This window comes from Chelonoidis abingdonii, chromosome 2 (genome assembly GCF_003597395.2).
Source record: "Chelonoidis abingdonii isolate Lonesome George chromosome 2, CheloAbing_2.0, whole genome shotgun sequence".
In the NCBI taxonomy this organism is placed as follows: domain Eukaryota; kingdom Metazoa; phylum Chordata; order Testudines; family Testudinidae; genus Chelonoidis; species Chelonoidis abingdonii.
The window spans coordinates 96,611,227-96,633,028 of NC_133770.1; the positions used below are offsets into that span (position 1 = coordinate 96,611,227).

Sequence of the window (21,802 nt, forward strand, 5' to 3'; positions counted from 1 at the left end):
AAGAGCTCCATAGACTGCAGCTGGGAGCCTGTACCCTAGATACATATATTTCTGTATGTTGGGATTGCAGTTTTTGTGACCGATTTACTGGTATCTTTTTATATGGCTGCTGGAGAGGGGGAAAATATTTTCCTTTGTGTACACAGACATTTTAAAACAGAACAGAGATAGCTCACCTCATTTCAGACAAAAGGTGTGGATGAGAATCTAGCAAGTGGACAGGGAATAACCAGAGTATTTGATCTCTCTCACAGACACAGACATACCCCACCTCCACCTCACTCACCTGCAGAGTAATTCTGAGAACTGACAGGGGATAAGAAAAATTAAAAACGAACTTACAGAGAGAGGTTCCTCCCAAATGTACAGATGGTTGTGTCAAAGGGCTTGTCTACTACCCAAGAGTTTATTGGGAATATCTCCCAGCATTGCAATAGTTCTGATGAATCTTCACTGGTGAGCCATGGGAGAACTGGTGTAGTGAGGGCACTAGCATTCAGTGGCATGTTACCACCATGTCTTCTAGACCTGCTCTGAGCAGGATTAACTGACACTAGCACTGCTGCACTTGGTGTCCTTGGTGGGGCTGTACTGATGTTAGTGCGACAGCAGGAAGTTTCACAGAATACATCCATTGTTGCCCCTCTACCTAGCAAATATACCAAATCATAGTCATACATTATCTAACATGGTAATTGTAATATGATTTGGTCTTGCCGGTACGGAGAGAGCAAAACTGAATTTTAGACCTTGTCTAATCCTCATGCATAATAACTTGCCCTGGTGTTGCACTTTTCATCCAAGAATTTCAATGTACACCTCTACCCCAATATAACGCAACCCGATATAACATGAATTCAGATATAACGCAGTAAACTAGCTCTCGAGGGGGTGGGTGGGGGCTGTGCACTCCGGGAGATCAAAGCAAATTCGATATTACACGGTTTCACCTATAATGCGGTAAGATTTTTTGGCTCCCAAGGACAGCGTTATATCGGCGTAGAGGTGTACTTTCCATCCAAGAATGTCAATGTACTTAAATGCATTAAGCTTCAATGTTTATGTGACGCAGGTATTATTCACAGCAGGCGAAACTGAAACCCAGATAGGATATGTGATCTGGTCATGCAAGAAAGGGTGTGGAGGTGCAGGGGGCAGAGACTTGGGAAAAGAGAAGGAACAGGGGGTGGGGTCACTGTCCCGGTGCTGGTCGCCCCCCACTTCCACACAGGTTCCAGCACCCCTTTGGGGGCTCCCAAATTGGCCAGGACGTGGGATGCTTGGGCATGGGCTCCGTGGGACCATGCATTAATCCACTACTCAGTAGAACAGAAGAATTGCATCCCATGTCTTGCTTACCACACTCCTGTAATACATCCAAGAATGACGTTCACTTTTCTTGCAACAGTGTTACACTGTTGACTTGTATTTAACTTGAAATTCTCTATGACCCCCAGATCCCTTTCCACCGTACTCCTTCTAGACAGTCTCTTCCCATTCTGTATGTGTGAAAATGATTGTTCCTTCCTAAGGGGAGTATTTTGCATTTGTTCTTATTGAATTTCATCCTATTTACTTCAGACCATTTCTCCAGTTTGTATAGATCATTTTGAATTTTAATCCTATCCCCAAAGCACTTGAAATAGCAGGAAGGGAAGCTGTTTAGCCCTATGGCTTTTGTAGCTGCTTAGATAATCCTGGCTCATGCCAAATGGGATCACCCTAATGCATCACCACTGAGAGACTTCAGTGATGAGTGATAAGTAACAACATAAAATAGGACATGGAAGGTCCAATGGTTTCTGTGATGGGTTGGAAGGACTGGTCAAAATCTCCCAGGAGAGTGAATATAAGAGAAATAGAAGAATCATCCTCTCTTCTCCTTTTGTTGCTCACTTTGTCTATTTTAAATGTGCAACCATAATTATACATTAACAGAGGAGTTTATATTTTCATTAAATGTAAACAAAAATGGGTTTGTTGTAGGTAGATGAAGTGGTAGGAGACAGATACCAGCAGGGCTGGAATTTCCAGGTGCATGATATAGACAAACATTTTAATTATAGCTGGCTCACTTTAGTGATAGATGTCTGTAAGTTAACGTTGCCTGAAATTTCCCATTACAAGACCCTGATTTCAGTTGCTTATACCTTTGTCAAATTTAAACTGTTCTGGCTGAAACTTTCTATACCAGCTTTCTGCTTTAGGCTGATGTTAAAAAAATATTTTTGACAAAATGGTGCAGCTATTTGTGCGAAGTAGATTTTGCCCATATTAAATAATTCTTGCAGCTGTGTTGTTTACAATTCGGGTGGGAAAAACACCCAAGTTTGGCCACATATATCAGCCTTTGAAAAAAATCTCAGTTTGCACATGTCAGGAGACACTTTCAAGTTTGGCAGTTCCAGTTCCTGAAGACTCCGTTTGCAATAAGCATGCTATAGTGCCCTCCCAGTTCAGATATGTGGTCAGTCTGCCCATGTGGCATCTCCACAAAGCTACTGAGCATGTTGCAACCTGGTGATTTGGGGGCTGAGCAGGACTTTCCTTGTAATTGCTGCTCAGTGTTGTCAACCTTGGCAATTTTTTGCTGACTTGGTGACTTTTGAAAGGCCTTGGCAGCAAACCTCCCCACCACAACCCAATAACCCTTTAGTTGGTGACAGGTGACCCTTTGCATGATCTCTGGGTGATTCAGATGGGCCCTGTCTCTGCTGCCATAGGTCACCTTTGTGAATGAGCAGCCACTACGGTGTGTCACAGCTGGGTAGGGAGGCAGCCAATGGAGAAGTGTGGGCGGGGCATAAACCAGAATTGTCCCATGTGCGAGTGAGCCATGGCTCCTGCCATGACACCTCCATGGAGCGCACAGGGGCAACAGCTCCCAGTGCCTGTTTCATCCAGTGGGTGGTGGCACCTTTTCCTTCCTCCCACCTAGAGCTATTTCCTCTGCCGGTTTGTGCCCCTCCCCCCATGCAGCATAGCAGCAGTGAGCGGGGGAGAGGCTGAATAGCCACAGCCCCAGTACCAGTGGTGCCTCCTCTCTATGGTATAGGGGGAATGGCTGCAGGTAGAGCCCAGGAAGGGGCCAGGCCTGGTGTTTGCAGCTGGCTCACGGAAAGCAGCCGGGCCTGAGCCGGCACAGGAGCAGTGAGCTGAGACATCATTGTGAGGTCCGTTTTGCACAGGCAATGGTACGTAGCGTGGAGTCTCAGCGGGCAGAGCCAGGGGCCAGAGAGGTGTACTGCCCATAGACACCACCATGATTCTAGATACGATTTTATCCCGGTGAAATTATGTATAATTCACAGGTTATGATAAAAACAGATCAAGTCACTCCATGGTCACGGCCACCTTTGGACCCACTGGCTCAAAGCGAAGGCACGACCTGTTAATATGTGGCAGCTGATCAAAGTGACCTAACTCTCTGATACTGCGGGGCAGCAGGGGCCATGTAACGGGCAAAGTTTCCTGCCCATGACAGTGGTGACAAGTGAGACATAGCTGTTTCCTTAGCCATCACGCTTGTTTGCTTTCAGTCCGTGTGAGGGAGAGGAGGCGGTGGGAGGTGGGGGGGACCAGGAAACAAAAAGCCAGGCAGGCAGTGGAGAGAACAGTGTGAGAAGGGGATGCTGCAGCCACAGGTACAGGGAGGAGGAAGGGCCAACAGCCTATGTTACCAGACCCCCACAAAGTCCTGGATTTTGTGGGACTCTCCTTTGATCCCCACAATCCTCTGTTTGCCCCAGCCCCCCCCCCCCCAGTTGGCATCATGAGCTAGCACATGGGGTCATGGCACCACTGAGGTTTGGCTCATCTGCCCCTGCATCTCCAGAGTCCACTTTTGCCACTGGAAAGGTTAGGACGTATGCACTAAAGCGCTGCAGGCAGGAGAGGAACAGTGTTCCTGCTGGGGGAGGGGGAGTGTGGGAGGAGCAGAGTCACCAACCTGGGCGATCTTGGGGGCTACTTTTCGCATGTGTTTGCCAAAAGCTAAGTTTTGAGGCTGAAAACACTGTTGCTGCTGCAGGCCACTTTAGCACCAAATGTGAGAGGAAGGATTTGCTCTCTTCTGTGTGATCAATGCCTCCCTACCCCCGCTGCCAGCACCCAGGCAGTGAGGAGGAAGCAGCCTGACTGAGAATGCAGAGGAGTGAATAGACAGGTGCAGGAGCCCTAGTGTGAGAAGAAGCACAGTGGGAGGGGGGATGGTTGCCAGAAGTGGTAGGAAGCAGTGGGATACAGGAAACAGTGCGGGGAGGAAGGGACAGGTGGGAGAGCAGAGGAGGAAATGGACTGGAGGTAACGGGTGGTGGATAGGACTAGAGGGAGTGGCAGGGGAGGCATATCGGTGTTTATAGGCATGGATGTGCAGGAGGATGGGAGCTGAAGGGGAGGAGTGGATATGAGAGACAGGGACAGAGACAGGGTTGGGTCTGAAGGGAGGAGGCCTGATCTAGTGTTTAGTGCTAGCCTGGGAGTTGGGAGACCTGTATTTAATTCTCTTTTGTGCCACAGGCTTTCCATGTGGCTTTGGGCAAGTCACAGACCTCAGTTCGCCATCTGTAATATGGGCATAAGAATACTTCCTTATCTCACAGCAGTGTTGTGTGCATAAATGCATTAGAGATTGTGAGACATTCAGATACTACCATGGTTAAAGCCATATAAATATGTTACATGGTTGGGTGCAGGGGATGAAACAAAGAGGTCTCTGACCACTAGAGAACCCTCCCCTGCAGTTCCCAGAATTGATTTCCTTTAAATAAATAAACTGGACAGAATTTTCTGCAATGCTGAATTTTATTTAAAATCCATTAATCTTTCAATTAAAAAAATTAGTCATATTTCAGAAGCCTGTTTATCTTTTATAAGGCAAATAAAAGTAATTAGTAGAAATGTAATGACAAATCATTTTAAGTTATAGATTAGGACTCCACTCTTTGCAAATATTTATGGGATGAGTTTTCCCATTGACTTCACTGAATGCAGTTGGCCTATCCACATCCAAAAAGTTCTTTGCGTAGACAAGTATTTTTGCAGGACAAGAGCCTAAAAGACTGATTCTGCACTACTTTATGATGCAAAATTCCCATTGAAATCAATGAGTGTAGCCTCATCTCTTGAAGTTCACAGTTACAAAATTAAAATAATATAATAGGAAAAATGGTCACATATAAAACTGTTTGCTCTCAAGCAGAAGAAGCCATCTATGCTAATTAGAGAAATAGCCAACAAAAATCAAATAGAAATGCATGTCTTAATATTTGGAGCACGCCGTTTCAAAGTGAGTGACCAGATGTCCCGATTTTATAGGAACTGTCCCAATATTTGGGTTTTTTTTCCTTATTTAGACTCCTATTACCCCCCATCCCCATCCCGATTTTTCACGCTTGCTATCTGGTCACCCTAGTTTCATATGAACAGGCTTATGGCAAAGCAAAGTAAATTTCATACATGAATGTTGACTTTGGAAGGTGTAAGGAGAAGTTTAAGGTTTCCTTCCATGGCGCTTGATTGGACTTTGCATCCTGTATATGAAGAAGAGTACGATGACGTAGTACATGGTGCTTTTCAGGAGTAGGACAATATATATTAAATACGCCGTCCTGTGTATGAAACTGTCCATAATATCTACACAAAATACAGCAACAAGTGGTTAATGTTACATATTCTATAGCTGCAAAGAAAAATAAATATAAAACCATATGTGATAGCGTAAGGTATACATGGTGTTTGACTGCAGTAATTATACCACTTAATCAGACTACGCATAAATCAATATTTGATTGTGTCCTCTAAACAGGTCTACATTCTGCTCAGACCTTCCCATCCAGGAGAGCTGATAGAAACAAAGAGGCACTCTCAGTGCCGGTATCGCTGGTGTCTGCTAAAGAGTGAGCAGAATGCTAGCGCTTCTTATAATAGGCTGTTGCCATGATTTTAGGCCAAAATTTTCAGATCTTGGTGCCTAAGTTTGTTCTGAATTGGTATCCAAGCAGCTGATCAATCAAATGGTCTGATTTTCAGAAGTACTGAAATCAGTTGGGTCTTCAAGCTTTCAGCACCTTTAAGTACCATTTGAAAATTTTGGCTTTGAATTTTTGTAATTTAACAGCTGATCAATCACTTCAAAATTCTGGCTTTGAATACTTTTTATAATTTAACATGTTAAATCTTAGATTAAGGAACAGTGTCATGTGCAGATTAAAGAACAATGATCCATGTGGCATGTTAACAAAGCACAACAAATACCACCAAAACATGTATTTCAGCAGGACTTCTACACCTCTACACTGTTTAATCTGAGCTACCCATGGGCATTAGGTTTTGGACCCTTTTGGTAATGCACAGCAGATTTTAACATACAGAGACAGGTGCCAACTTTCTTCTTTCTGGGTCGGTTCTCCACTCCACTGCACTCCTTCCCTTAAGGTCCCAACCTCGATCTGCCTCTTCTCCTCCCTGCTCTGCCCCTTTCCCCTTGGCCGTGCACCCCACCTGCCCCATCTCTGCTCACCCATGCTCCACCCCCTCCCCCGAGTGCGCCCTGCCCTCGCTCCACCTCTTCCCCCCTGCTCCGGTCCCTCCCCCAATGGCTCCCATCTGCTCCTGAGCAGCTGATTGGCAGGTGCTGGGGGGTACTCAGCACCCACTATTTTTTTTTTCCATGAGTGCTCCAGCCCCGGAGCACCCACTCCTTACAGCAGTGTTCCACATCTAGGAAGAGAAAATATTTTCACTTTTATCTTAACCATATCAAATAGTGCTTAATTCTTGTATAGAAAATGAGACTTGAGAAACAATTACCTGTGGAAAGCATGGTGTCATTCTCAGCAAACTTGATACAACCTCTGGTGGTTTGAGGCATTACAGTTGTGTCTGAAAAGGTGTCTGATAAAAGCATAACATGTAAAAAGGGCTTTAATTGTCACATGGGATTCTTGTTGAAAATAAAGGCCTACGTTTCTTGATAGAATTCAAAGAGAAAGATGGTAAAAGTATTATAACTACAGTGACTCAAATATGGAAGGTTAATATTTTAACAAATGAGCACCTAGGTTCCATTCACAGAATAAATGCTCTGTAGCACATAACTGATGCGCAAAACCAAGTAGATATAAAACTGGCAAAAATGCATATTCTCAGGCAATGCAGAGCCCTGTGCCTGTAACAAGCTCACTTGAAGTCTTTGGCATTTGCATGGGTGCCGGTGTCTGGAATAGTAGATTTGATTGCAGTGTCTGGATGTTGGTCCTTCTGTGTATGCAAGTTTTTGTTTATGTAGAGCCAGATGCATTTTGTCCCATCAGTTGAATTTGCCCTTTTGAAATGTGTATGTATACTCGGCATATAAAAACCTGGTCGCCGGATTTTGTCTCTAGCCTGAGGGAGCCTGAGACTGTTGGCATTCAGGGTAGTGGTAATATTGTTTAATAAATGTATAAGAGACAGAAGAAAATAGTCCTGATGAGTAGACAGACTAAGGCCCATCTCTTAGGTATTTTTGATGCGCAAGAGGGGGATGTGTGTGTTATTTTTGTTGCAATATATAGCACTTGTTCAAAACCAAACACTGTAGGCCAGGTCTCTGGCGGGTGTAAGTCTACAGAGCTCCACTGACTTCAGCAGGGCCGCCCAGAGGATTCAGGGGGCCCGGGGTAAAGCAATTTTGGGGGCCCCATCCATTAAAAAAAGTTCCAGTACTACAGAATACTATATTCTCCTGGGGGCCTGGGGCAAACTGCCCCACTCGTCCCTCTCTCTGGGCGGCCCTGGACTTCAGTGGAGTTATGCTGATTTACAATAGCTGTGGATCTCAGCCAACATTTTCTTTCATTATAGAAAGATTTTAAACTGGGGGAGAGGAGCCAAAACTGAGCTTTTGAAGGAGAAGCAACTTATGGAGAGATGGAAACTAATATTGGCCTGGAGAGCGCAAACCCTTTTAGGAACAGTAATACATTTTATTGTAAAGAAACAGTGACCTCTCTAAATATATATAGAACTAGTTTTAATAATATAGTATATACCTGGAGATTCCATAGGAACATAATCTCCTTTGCTTTCATGTTGATATTTGCAGCGATAGTTCTTGTTGCTATTTTTATCTACGGTCAGCCAGCTACTTAATGAGTATGACTGTTGATTGTCACCAGGGGGCCAGATTTCCTCATGCACTCCATTTTTCTCTGCATTCTTGTTCTCATCTTCCCAAGTCACCTTAATAATATTTGGGTAAAAATCCTGAATGAGGCACATGTATGATACTTTCCCATCTTCTTCAGTAGAAGGAGGCAGGGCCTGAATCTTGGTGGAATCAAGTTTTGCTGGTGTGTCTGGATTCATTTTGGAGAGAGAAATGAATTTGTTAGGAATTAAGTAAATTCAGAATTACGTTGTATGTGTCATGCTTTACTTTTCAAACAATAAAGACAGAATTCACAGATTTGAAAGTGGAAAAGAGGAGCAATTTCATTCCTTGCATCCAGTTCCTCCAAACTGCACGCAAGCACACAATCTTAACTCTGAGTTCAGCATGAGAACAATATCTCATTGCCAAATGTATTTTAACTCTTTAAGTCTATAATATAGTGTTACTGCCTATTAAATTCTAAAGGTGGGAGTAAATTGTCACTTATGAGTTACAGCTTTAGGGAGTTGGAATTGCGGAAGTTTATGCGCTTAAATTGAATGCAGGTTTTTGTGGAACAGAAGAATCTGTGAGAATACCCACTAACTTAGCTTCTAAACTTAAAATACATTAAACACTTTTTGAATGAATGCTAAGTACAGCTTTATGTTCTGGTTCATTTCAAAACATTTGTGACTTTGAAAATCTCCCCTTTATTTACCCAAAATTTGTGTATAGAAGACACCATGATAGCTAGAAGAAGGGTACATCTACGCAGCAATAAAAGACCTGCAGCACAACTACAACTGGCCCAAGTCTCCTGATTCTGACTTGCTGGGCTGGGGTTGTGTGGCTAAAAATTGCAGAGTAGATGTTTAGGCTTGGGCTGCAGCGCAAGCTCTGAAACAGAATGACGGAAGTGGTCTAAGAGCCCAGGCTCCAGTCAGAGCCTGAATGACTACACTGCAGTTTTTAGCACCAAATCCCGAGACCATGAGCCCAAGTCAATTGACCCAGGCTCGGAGACTTGGTGCCATGAGATTTTTATTACAGTGTAGATGTACCTGAAGGGAAGGGTATTAAAGATTCCACAAACCTTTTAATAAGACCTCTCTTTAAATATCACTAGAATATTTTATCAGCAGGTAAATTTGCTCTGAACTAACAGTATATACTATTTAAGAACCTTGGTTAACACCTTTAAAAAGAGAGTTAGAAAAGTAATCTTTAAGCCTTTTCCACACTAAGGAACTGAACCATTTTGATTTTTTTAAATTAATTATTCACCTTAAAATGATATAAGAACATACAAGATATTCTGTTGCAGACCCAGACCATAGAACTTTGGGAAAACTGTTGCTGAACACCATTTTGGGAAATTACAGTAAATACATTAACATGTATCCCGCAGTGACAAATATCCCTTAAGAAATTAGCAAGGATGATGCATCCTGAAATGCATCGTTCATGTATTTGGCAAATGTAATGGAATGTTATGCATAATTCTCAATGCTTCTGAAAATCAAGTCACTTAAATGCCCCAATATGTATTTAGGAACCTAACTTTAGTCAACCACTTCTGAAAATCTTGATTATGAAGCATTACTAATAATGGAGCTCTCAAGAGAACTCAGCTATCAAATCTTTGCTGAAGAGTAGAGGGAATATTGCTGTTTGTGTCCAAATCCTAGAGTGGATTAGGAAAGCGCCAATTAGTGAACTTCTGCTGTGTCTCCTGAGTTATTTTTAAATAATTCTGCCACAGTATTCATTTTGTCACTCTAGGAATAGAGCTGATCAAAAAAAACCAACCCAATTTTTTGTCACTTCATAACATTTATAAAAATTGCTGCCTGCTATGTATTGGATAGAACACAATCAAAATATTTTTATTCAAAGTCTGAATTAGAAATGATAAAAACATTATTTGATCCCTGAGTTTGTGTAAGTGCATGAAATAATCAATACTGAACTGGACCTAAAAAGACTTCTGTACTAAAATCGCTGTCTGCTCATTTCATATGGCTGACAGTAAATGATACATTTTTTAAACAACATATTGAATTTACTAGTTATCACAGGTTCAAAACACCTTTACTGCCTCTAATCTCTGTCTCCTCTTTGTCACTGTGAGATACAAGCAAGAGAATTAAGTTCCCAACCCAGCTAACTGCCAAAGAAGCATTCTCTACAGAACAAGGAAACATTCTCATGTTATAAATGTGCATCACAATGAAGAAACAGAAGGTTGTCAATATTTCAGTAGTGTTGAAGGTTCTCAAATGGGCACCATGTATCTTGTGCATTCTCTGTTTGTTCCAACACTTACATAGAGGTGAAAAAATTAGAGGCCATTTAACAAAATAGTTGGCCTATACTCCAGAAAATATATTACTCGCTTGAGTCATGTATATATTCAAAAAATCTTTACATAGCTTCCTGCCCAGTGATGCTGTGCTTTGCAAAATCTAATGATTATATCTGACATTTCTCTCTAGATGGTTTTAGAAATTAGTCATATTTACATGTTGACACTTTTGTAAGCACACTTAGTATTTTGTATGTGCACATGGTTAGATGGGTGTCTATCCAATATAAAATCTGAATTTTGTGCATATATAAGCAGCACGTGTGTTTGCATGAGTGGATTTGCAGCTGCATGAGCAAAATCAGTTTTGAATTTGTCACCTCATTTTAGGCCTGATCTAAAACCCATTAAAGCCAATGGGATTTTCTCTCTTGGCATCAATGGGCTTTGGATAAGACACTTTAAGAAGATGAGTCCCAACCTAACTTTTCAAAACACTTCACTCGTCTAAATTAAGTAGAATTTTTAAGAAGGTGTGTTGTAAAAGAATAAATGTGATATATTCTTATTACTTTAAGTATCACTTCTCTTTTTTTAAGTCAGCAGTTGACTTTGAGCCCCTTGGCATCACTCTTTGCTCAAAAGAAATTCCTATTAGTTTCAATGGGAGGTTTTCTAAAGGGAGGGTTCCAGGGCTAAGTTGTAAGTGACTCACTGCTAACTAATTTTTGTCTGTGTTTGCAATCTGCATGCCACTTATTAAAAAATAAGCTAATGGTATACTTATAATTTTAATTTTGCATTATGTGCTTGGTCCAGCAAAGTGCCGAATGTGCCTGTGAATTTCTGAATGCTTCTCGTTTCCCACTGAAACCAACGGACATTGAGGGTGCTCAGCACTTGGTATTATTTACATCCACAAGAGAAAAGGATTGTTACGACATTTTTGTGTTGCTGGCCAGTGACTTATGATTTCATTAACATTAGTGTTGTTAATAAATTATTGCACTCAAAATTTTAGCCAGTGTACATTCTTGCATTGAGACAGATTATTGAGCTTAATTTGATAGATTTTGCTATTATAAAACATTTAAAATAGTTTCTCTAAAAACTTACTAGTTACGACAAGTTTTGTGCCAATTCCAAAGATTTTCACAGCTCTCACAGTGTTGCAACTTACTACAAAATCTGCCCAAGACATTTCTATTCACAGAGACCATATGTAAACAAACATAGTATAAATAGGCACAAGTTTGAGCCAGTTAATTCAACCAAAGAAAGGGCGGAAATTTTAATGTATTTTTCAGGGTGAGCTTACATTGGTATTGGTATTGTGAAATACTGTAATTTAGTAGCTTTTAAATTCCGTTTAAAATAAAATCATTCATTTCACTGACAGAGAGGATCTGGCTGAGGTTTGAGACCTAATGTTGGACTCATACTATTTTCTCTTGCCTAGTGGATTGATGGAAATGGCTATTCAGTTAAATTCTGCTGGATGCTCAGTGGATTTATCTCTGTACTGGCAGAGCAGTGGAATAGGTGCATTTTAAAATTACCAATATAAAGAAAGACATAATTAGAAAAAAATACTCATTTTACAGTACACTGTGATGTATCTCCTTTTCTCAAGAGGTTTCATGACATTTTTCCACCCACCAAAAACTATTTTAAATGGTTTCCTAAATGGAAACAAATGTAAAACTGTCTAATACAATTTTGTTTTCCTGTGCAATATAATTAAAAGGAATCGTAAAAGGCCAGTAGGCTTGGGGATTGGTTATATTCTCATTGGTCTCAATTGTAAAGAGGAGAGAGATTTTGAGACGCATATTTTAGCAACCTAAATGTAGCTGGCCCTATGGAATATTATGCAACAAGGGCCAAATCCTTGTTCGACTTTCTGTAGCACGTGTTGCATAGAGCTCACTGATACAGACCGGCTACAAAATATTTTGGGCCAAATTCTCGACCGAGCAGAAATAAAGTTGTACTGATGTAACCAGAGGATAATTTGATTGAGATAGAATATCTTCCTTCATATTGCTCGTGTTTGAGAGCAATCACTCATTTACTTGTTGCATAATTTGGAAAATTCCTTATGACAACAGTAGTTCAATATGTCAGGGAAGAAACCCTCTCTCCCATGCAGTGTGACTAAATTTGTCAAAAACTGACAAGGGACTCTGATCCTGAGGTACTGAGGAGCCTCAACTCCCATCAGAGTCAATGGCAGATCAGAAGCTTTCAGGACTGGGCTCACAATACATGTTACAGTCTCAAATCCTATGCGTTTTAAAAATATGGGGAATTTTGATGCTGAATCAGGCCCTATTATTCCTGCAGCCATCCACTCTTATGTGATGGCATTTATGTTTTAGTATGAATTTGAATTGATTTTGTGCAATAGAAAATTACAATACTAATCTAAAATGCTCATGTCAGTAATGACATATACAATATTCACAAATATTGGCTCTCTTGGTTCCAGTGCACAACCTTTCTCCCAGACCTTCCACTTCCCCTACTCTCTTAACAAGAGAGAGAAAAAAATTAGGATGAAATTGAGGCTCCATCCAAGTCAATGTCAAAACTCCCATTGACGTCACTGGGGCTGAGATTTCATCCCTAACTTCTTACATCTCCTGACCAATACATACTTGTGATACGAGAGGCTAAATCCTGGTCACTGGATAAGCAGAGTAAATAGTATTTCTCTAGAAGAGCTACATGATGGATGGGAAGATGAAATCTTTCCCCCAACCTAAGCTAGAGGTTGTGAGCTTTAATAATCTTCATACAGTTGCCCCCACACTGAGCAGGGATTTTGACCAGTTGATCTCCCTAGTCACAGACCCACTGGCCATTCCATGCCATCACTACTCCCCTACCCCTTATCCCCACTATTCTTTGGTACACAGGGGTCCCCTAGAATTGCCTTTTTGGCTTGCCCCCCCCGTACTGGATGGAACTATGGATATTCTCCTGGTCTGGAGCATTGACCCCTTCAGAAGAGAACAACCCAGCTTTGACACGGGGTGATCAAAAAAAATTTGGTGTCAATAATTAAGAGTCAATGCGATCACTAATCCATTTTACTTTGAATTCTGTACGTTAACCTCACATATAGATAGTAAAAACATTCATTCTTCTACTGTAGCTTGCATATCACGTTTGTTGTCTGTTATCCTTTTTGAATAAATTGTGCTTGGCAGTTGCTAAATTTATATTATCATAAGTAACTTTTTTCTCTATGCTACTATAGAACTTACTTGAAACAATGAGCTTTGTGCCAGAGCCGAACACTTTGATATAATTGTTCTCACTGTGTTTATGTGCTTTGCAAAAACTTATGGGCCAGATCTTCAGCTGCTGGAAATCAAAGGAGCTTCATTGAGGGTCTGGCCCATATGGCTTCCATATGGCCCAATATAGCTTCATATTATTCGATGTGCAATTGTGAACAAAAGTTGAAGGAATCACTTTAATATATTCGACTTCTGATTTAAATGGTTTTTTCTTACAAAATGGCAAATCTTGATCATGTATGCCTTGGACATCCCAAACTCCAGTGGATTGCATTGGATGTTTGGAGTACTTTAGGAGCAGAGATGCAAAATAAGTTAAAAATGTCAAATGCATTCTACATACCGAAGGCTTAGGATTTCCTCAGGCTGGGATCCCTCAGCATCACTTGAAATTTCTATTTTTCTTTTAAAATGAATGTAGTACTTGTTAAAGATGCCACATTGACAGCACTGGAAACTACCTATATTGAAAATATGTCAGCATTCTACAATAGTCGTCCAGTGCTTAGTAATCCTATTGTAAATTGTGATCTGTGATTTTTGACCGTTGCTGGAGAATCTATTTTATTTAATGCTGGATTTCTTACCAGGTCCTAACACTCTTTTTGAAATCTGTTTGCAAAGGTCACCTCTAAAGGATAAGATGGTAAATTATTCTTAATATCCCATATTCTTGATATTTCTGCAAAAAGTGCTCGCAACAGTACCTACCATGATGAAGTTTTTTAAGGTAGACTCTTGTCTTCTGAAGATTCTTTGCTCACAACTGCACATCACTTTCTGCCATAAATTTGGAATTGGTCTTTTAAGGCCAATCGGGTTTAGATCAGATACTTACATTTTTTTCTATAAATAATTTATATTCAGTCATTAATGTTAAAAATCAATACCTAGAACTGTTTGAAAAGGCAGGAAACTGATTTAAACCAACCCTAGACTACTTGAGAATCTCATCATCCAAATAAATATCAGTAATAGTAGCTCCTTTGTCCTTTATAACTAATGATCTACACTGATCACTCCGTTCTTAATGCACTTTGTTTTACCAAAAAAAACAAGTAACTTCCATCATATAATGTGAGATATGATCTTTGTGTCTAGCTTTTATTAAGCATGCCAAATATTTTTGAATTTATTTCTGCTATGAAACTTAATGTAAAGTTTTGGTGTTTATTTTTCTTATTTTAAAATAAAATGACCAAGTGCTTCTGAAAGTTGCCATATGGATAGCATTGTAGACTGAATCCTTTCTACACAGAATACATACAACACAGGCAGGGGCAGAGGAAGCTTCTTCACACCATCCCACCAAGCCATGTCAATTTTGTCCTGAAGGGACCACCTTAGAGATGAGTCGATAGTTGAGTCTCCACATTCAATTCAATCTTTGGCTTCTGTACTGAGCCTGCCAGGTTTTTTCTAGAATATTGCATTCAGAAGAATCCAGTTATACCATTTTAATGTAAACTTCTTTAATGATGACTAGATGCACTTTAATGGATACAATATGAGAAGCATCATTATTCCTATGTCATGGTCACTGAAAGCAGTAAGCTTCGTTCTGTTTCCAAATCTTTTTACTCATCTATTCCACTAAGCAAGAATTCTGAAGAATTCTGGTAGGTCCTGACCCTGCTCTCACTTACACTGGTGAGAATCTGGAGTAACTCCATTTTAAATGAATGGAGTGAAGTCAATTTAAAAAGAGGAATGACGAGTGTGAGAGCAAAATCAAAACTGCTAAGTATATATGACTTTATAAGCAATTTCTGCTTGTTCAATATACTTGTGAATAACGTTGTCCCTGCTAAGTACAGTTATACAACATGGGTAAAATCCCGGCCCAAAAGTCATTGCCATTGAGTTAGCATTTCACCTCATCTTCTTAGAACAGAAAAGCCCCGACTCTCCTAATTCTGGAGTCAACTTCAGTCCTGGCACAAACAGCCACAATTTCTTTTGATTTTACTTAGAATTGTGCCAGGGCTTGAATTTTTCCATGATCTTAGTGTTATTTTTTTCGTAGGAGAAATTTACTTACTCAATATTTGATATTTCTCTTCGAGAAGAGATTTTTTAATAAAACATGTTATTTTACCCTACAGTTTATATACACTAATAAATCAAGTGAGCAATCTTAGGTCTTCATGCTGTAATAAACAATCCACACATATTACAGACTTGCTTTTCCATTCCTTACACAGTCAAAACACCTGGTAAATCTATGGGAGTTTTGTCCATAGAATATTCATTTAAAGCAACGTGGTGACCCTGATCTGATATGCTTAGAATTAATTATAGTAGCGTATTCATTTTAGTCGGCAGTATTACAAAAATTTTCCTTTAGTCGAGAGCTATAGGTGTACTGAGGTAAACTTGATTGTGAATTAAGGTTTAAAATAGACTGACCATTCTAGATGATTTATATAATTGTGCAGATCATGATTCTGAGAGAGTAAGGACCTGAATTTTCTTTGTCCTGTGTTTGTGCAGTCAGTTATACCAATGCAAACTGGGTGTAAGATGCATCATCAGAATGGTAGCATTTCCCCTTGACTTTTCATGAGTGTAAATGGCTCCCAAGAGGAAGGCAAAGAAGACTCAGGCCCCAAGTATATATTGCTAAACACAATTAAGAACACTTGCAAGTGTCAGTTTGTGGTAATGCCAAGATGACAATCTCTAGGGCCAAATTCTTTCACTTACACTGATATAGCTGCAAGAATTCAGCTACGAAGTTGCTGACTACTTCAGAGATTGCTTCTTTGGTTTTAATTGAGATGTACAACATTACTTATTTCACAGTTGTTTAATTTTATGCACGTTTATAAGTTTTAGTGAAAGAATTTGAGTAATATCAAAGCGAACATGAATTTTTGTCTCTGGACCAAGGCCCAGCATGCTTATAGTGGTACATCCTCTGAAAAATGTCATTTTTAGAAATATTCATCATTAACTTGAAAAAAATCTACTTTACATCTATCAGTAAATATTGCAGGTTTTCTCTGGGATTGAAAAGTTGATATATTCGGAATCAGACCCTACGAGGTGCTACCAACCCTGACCTGCACTGAAGTCTACAGGAATTGATAGTGTTCAGCACCTCACATTAAGCGCTCACTACTTCACAAGATCACGCTTACAGTTGTTGAACTTACCCATGATAAAAAGGCTTTTCTGTGATCGCAATAAGCCTGTTTATCTTTGCATTACTGTAATTACCACATAACTTACCTGTTACAATGAGCTTGGTACCAGAGCCAAATACTTTGAAGAGATAGCCACTAGATGTATCACAGTGAGCAAATCCTTTACAAAATACTGTACAGATCTAGTATCTTTATATTGATGAACCAGTAGTTGTTTCTTTAAAGAAAATCAGATTTGCTGTTTAAATTGCTTTCTGGCCTTGCAATAAAATAGTAAATAAAGAGAGTGCATGTAAAATACTGAGAAAATGGTGGGGAAGATTTTCAAAGGGGTAAAAAGACACTCAGACATCTAACTATCATTCTTGGGCACCTATATGTCATTGATAATCTGTCCCTAAAATTAATCTGATTCAATATGGTTTAGATTAGCTGTTTCTAATAATTTGTGGAAAGAAAACAATTACTTTTTAAATTAGGGTCCACAGGCTGAGGTTATAAAATAAAGCCAGAATGCTGCCATCATTCCATTGTGGTTCTCCTAATTATAACGATAAGTTGTGGGTATAATATAGCTTTTAAATGGGGTATATTCATTATTTTGTCTAGCTTTTGCCATTTGCTGTAATCAGAAATATTCCCCAACAGAAAAAATTTGCTCTTCAGAAATGTCTTTTTGTTAGGGACTAGGCACCCAGCAAGGACCATTTAGCGGTGTCTAGAGGGAAGAATAAGCTTAATTAAAGACACAGAATTCTCTCCATCCCCTTAAATCCAAACATGGCGAAAACACTTTAATAATTGGAAATCTTTAAAAATAAATTTGAGTCATATTATTGGCTCAATTATCCTAGTTTTTTAAAAGGATTAGGTCTATTATACATACCTTATATTTATGTAAAAATTGAGCAAACCTTTCTTTCTCATTATTGTATGGAAACAAGAAAATTTACTGCATTTTGGCCTTGTTTTGGCCTTAAAGTTAAGCACATGCTTAAATACCTTGCTGAATAGGAATGGACACCTGCTTAAGTGCCTTCCTGAAGTGGAGCCTTTTTTAGAAAAGACAAGACACTTGAATTATTGTTATTATAACTATACTCTTTAATGATGCCTAAGGGCTATATCTTCCAAGTGCTGATCATCCTTAATTCTTATTTAAATTAATGAGCATTGAAGAAGCTCAACTCCTCATATGATAGGCTGCTAAATATATGGTATTGTATAAAAAACCATAAATTCTCTACATTTGACATTTACTGCTAACAATAAGTGGTTCCATTTCTGAATATTTTTGCATAATAGTCTGTTACACTGCTAAACAAAATCTCCAAACAATTTACATAGTTCTCATTGATTACACAAGTGTAACTGGTTTGTTCTGAATTAGAGAGATCATGGATGAAATCCTGACCCCATTGAAATCAATTGGAGTTTTGCCTTTTCCTTCAGTGGAATCAGGATTTTACCTTTATATATTTATGATTAGCTTGATTTTGTCCTGGATAACAAACACAGTAAATGCCCAGAGTAAATGTATGCTTTGAAAACATTGAGAAACTTACTTGAAACCACCAGTTTGGTGCCCGAGCCAAAGTACTTTACTATTCCATACTCACATCACTGAAATCCTCTACAAAAACTGATAAATCATCAACTTATGAATTTCATCAGACTAAAATTCTGAAGTTCATATTTTAAATACAAAGTCCACAATCTGAACAAGACTTGCTATTGGCCACTTAATTTTGTGAGGACTAAACCATGTTTATGCACTTTGTGAATTCCTGTTCCTTTTTGCTGCCAAAAATGTTTTTTGCTCCTTCACATACATCACTACATGGCAAATTGAATGGAGTGAATTGTTGATAAGCAAGCAGTCCCATTAATTTTAGTGGATGAGCAGGATTTAGTCCTATGATATCAAATGCCCATAGGAAGGATGTGTGCAGTTCTGGTGTCCCATGTTTAAGAAGGATGAATTCAAACTGGAACAGGTTCAGAGACGGGCTACTAGGATGATCCGAGGAATGGAAAATCTGCCTTATGAAAGGAGACTCAAAGAGCTTGGCTTGTTTAGCCTGGCCAAAAGAAGGCTCCGGGGGGATATGCTTGCTCTATATAAATATATCAGGGGGATTAACGTTAGGGAGGGAGAGGAATTATTTAAGTTTAGTACTAATGTAGGCACAAGGACGAATGGGTACAAACTGGATATTAGGAAGTTTAGACTTGAAATTAGACGAAGGTTTCTAACCATTAGGGGAGTGAAGTTCTGGAACAGCCTTCCGAGGGAAGTAGTGGGGGCAAAAGACTTATCTGGCTTTAAGACTAAGCTTGATAAGTATATGGAGGGGATGTTATGATGGGATAGTTTAATTTGGGCAATTGATCTTGGATTATCGGCAGATAAGTCTGCTCAATGGTCTGTGAGGGGATGTTGGATGGGATGGGAACTGAGTTACTGCAGAGAATTCTTTCTTGGGTGCTGGCTGGTGAGTCTTGCCCACATGCTCAGGGTTTAGCTGATCGCCATATTTGGGGTCGGGAAGGAATTTTCCTCCAGGGCGGATTGGCAGAGGCCCTGGAGGTTTTTCGCCTTCCTCTGCAGCGTGGGGCATGGGTCGCTTGCTGGTGGATTCTCTGCAGCTTGAGGTCTTCAAATCACAATTTTGAGGATTTCAATAACTCAGTCATGGGTTAGGGGTTGTTATAAATGTGTATGGGTAGGGTTTTGTGGCCTGCCTTGTGCAGGAGGTCAGACTAGATGATCATATTGGTCCCTTCTGACCTATGAGTCTATGAGTTAAAGCACCAGACTGAGACTGAAGAGATTTGTCTTTGTTTCTGGCTTTCCCTGTGTGACCTTGGGCAAATCACAACCTCTGTGCTTCACTTTGTTTTAACATGCTCTTAATGTATAGTTTAGAAAATGACATTTCCTAGACAATGTATTATAAATACTGTTATGTACTCAACATTAACTAGCACTTATACTATTGATTAGACTGTTTCTGTAGCTTTAAACTGATAAAGAACATTATACACAAAAGGGATACTTTAAACAAAAACACTTCCTGAGAACCTGAAGACTGTTGCACCTCAGGCAATTTTCCTTCATTAATCAGTATACACTGATATAGAATTAATAATAACAAACTCACACTTGCTAAATTGAAACCTGTGCTGTGAATTTTACACTTGCTGGCATTTGGACTCTTTCAATGGAGTTGCATGAGAGATGAATTTGGCCCAATATTTTAAATGTAAATCTCTCCATTTCCCTCCTTCCTGATTCTTAACAGCCATTCAGTAAATATTCCAGCCTTTTACACCTGTATTCACTTTACTCATTAGGACCAAATACTCCTCTCAGTCAACCCATTGGTGTCCTTGGCTGTTCCACATTCAGATCAAGAGCAATACATGGTTCACGTGCAAACTCTGTTTTTTATATTCAATTATTCGGTCCAATTTTTCTGTCCTTTGTTTTTGCTTTTGGTAAATAGAATCAATCAAGAATAAACATACTTACTGGAAACAACTAGTTTGGTTCCTGTGCTAAAGTACTTGATCCAGATGGAAGTATCACGTTGACTTTTCATTTTACAATAAGCTGTGGTACTTTACTTATGCTGCTGTATCCTTGCTCAAATAACCAGGCACTCTAACCAGTAGCTGGGAAATTACTTCTAATGAAGTATTCCTGGTTTCTTGACTGCATGGAGAATTTAACAAATTTCACATTTCCATGCCACCATAAAGCTGATACATAAATTCTCTTCCCAGTGATTCTATTTGCATGTCCTTGCAGCTTTTCAGTTAACGAACGATCACTCCTTAAAATGGAAACTAGATGACAGCTTCTATTTGATTTTAATATTGGAAACAGACTGTTGGATCAGGCGGTTTTCAAACATTTTCATTGTGTGGTCCACATATGAAAAGAGATTGTCTCATGCACTACAACCCCTCTCCCATTCCCAATAGCACTGACCACCTCCTCCTCCCATCCGCAATCACATCACATCTCTGTAGCAATTGCTTACATGGAAAAATGCTACCTGGGAAGAATTTCATTCTTCGCTGTATTACTGAAATTTAATAGATGGTAATGTGGAGAAACCAGCATTATGTGACCAGCCAGCTCTCTAGCGACTAGCACAAAGAGCTCCATAGACTACAGCTGGGAGCCTGTACTTAGATACATATATTTCTGTATGTTGGGATTATTGCAGTTTTTGTTACCAATTTACTGGTATCTTTTTTTAATATGGCTGCTGGGGAGGGGGGAAATATTTTCTTCTGCATACACAGACGTTTTAAAACAGAACAGAGATAACATCTGAGAAAGCTCACCTCATTTCAGACAAAAGGTGTGGATGCCAATCTAGCAGTTGGAAGGGAACTAACCAGAGTATTTGGTCTCTCTCACAGACACAGACACTTCTGCCTCACTCACCTGCAGAATAATTCTGCAAAATAACTGACAATGGGTAAGAACATTTGAAAAGGAACAGAAAGAGAGAGGTTCTTCCAAATGTACAGGTGGTTGTGTCAAAGGGCTTGTCTACTATCCAGGACTTATTAGGAATATCTTCCAGCATTGCAATAGTGCTGGTGAATCTTCACTGGTGAGTACTGGGAGAACTGGTGTAGTGAGGGCAATAGCATTCACTGGCATGTTACCACCATGTCTTCTAGACCTGCTCTGAGTAGGATTAAGTGACTATAGTGAACTATGGCTCACTGACATGGCACCTCCTGCTGGTCATCTTGGGAATTAGCTTTTCACCAGATCTGGAGCACCCTCTGCTGGCCAATGTCTCCCTTGTCTCAGGCCCCATGTCCCTCCCAGACTCCGATGCCCTTTACCCTCAGGTTCTTCCCCCAGCAGTAACTC

General features: G+C 39.8%; 1 protein-coding gene across 1 annotated transcript; it reads right to left on the bottom strand.

The window, feature by feature from the left end:
- Positions 1-4,784: 4,784 nt before the first annotated feature.
- TARP (TCR gamma alternate reading frame protein) lies at positions 4,785-21,594 on the bottom strand. Its single transcript, XM_075061997.1, has 5 exons — positions 21,589-21,594; positions 16,985-17,081; positions 8,034-8,339; positions 6,811-6,894; positions 4,785-5,634 (listed from the first exon to the last, which is right to left on the bottom strand). The coding sequence occupies exons 1-5, from the start codon at positions 21,592-21,594 to the stop codon at positions 5,492-5,494; spliced, it is 636 nt and encodes a 211-aa protein (XP_074918098.1). The 3' UTR covers positions 4,785-5,491.
- Between the last annotated feature and the right edge of the window lie 208 nt (positions 21,595-21,802).

Coding starts and splice junctions, on each gene's coding strand:
- TARP (XM_075061997.1), bottom strand. Junction 6,895..8,033: donor TGTTCCTATGGAATCTCCAG/GTATATACTATA, acceptor TGCTTTTATCAG/ACACCTTTTCAGACACAACT. Junction 5,635..6,810: donor TGACACCATGCTTTCCACAG/GTAATTGTTTCT, acceptor TATTTTGTGTAG/ATATTATGGACAGTTTCATA.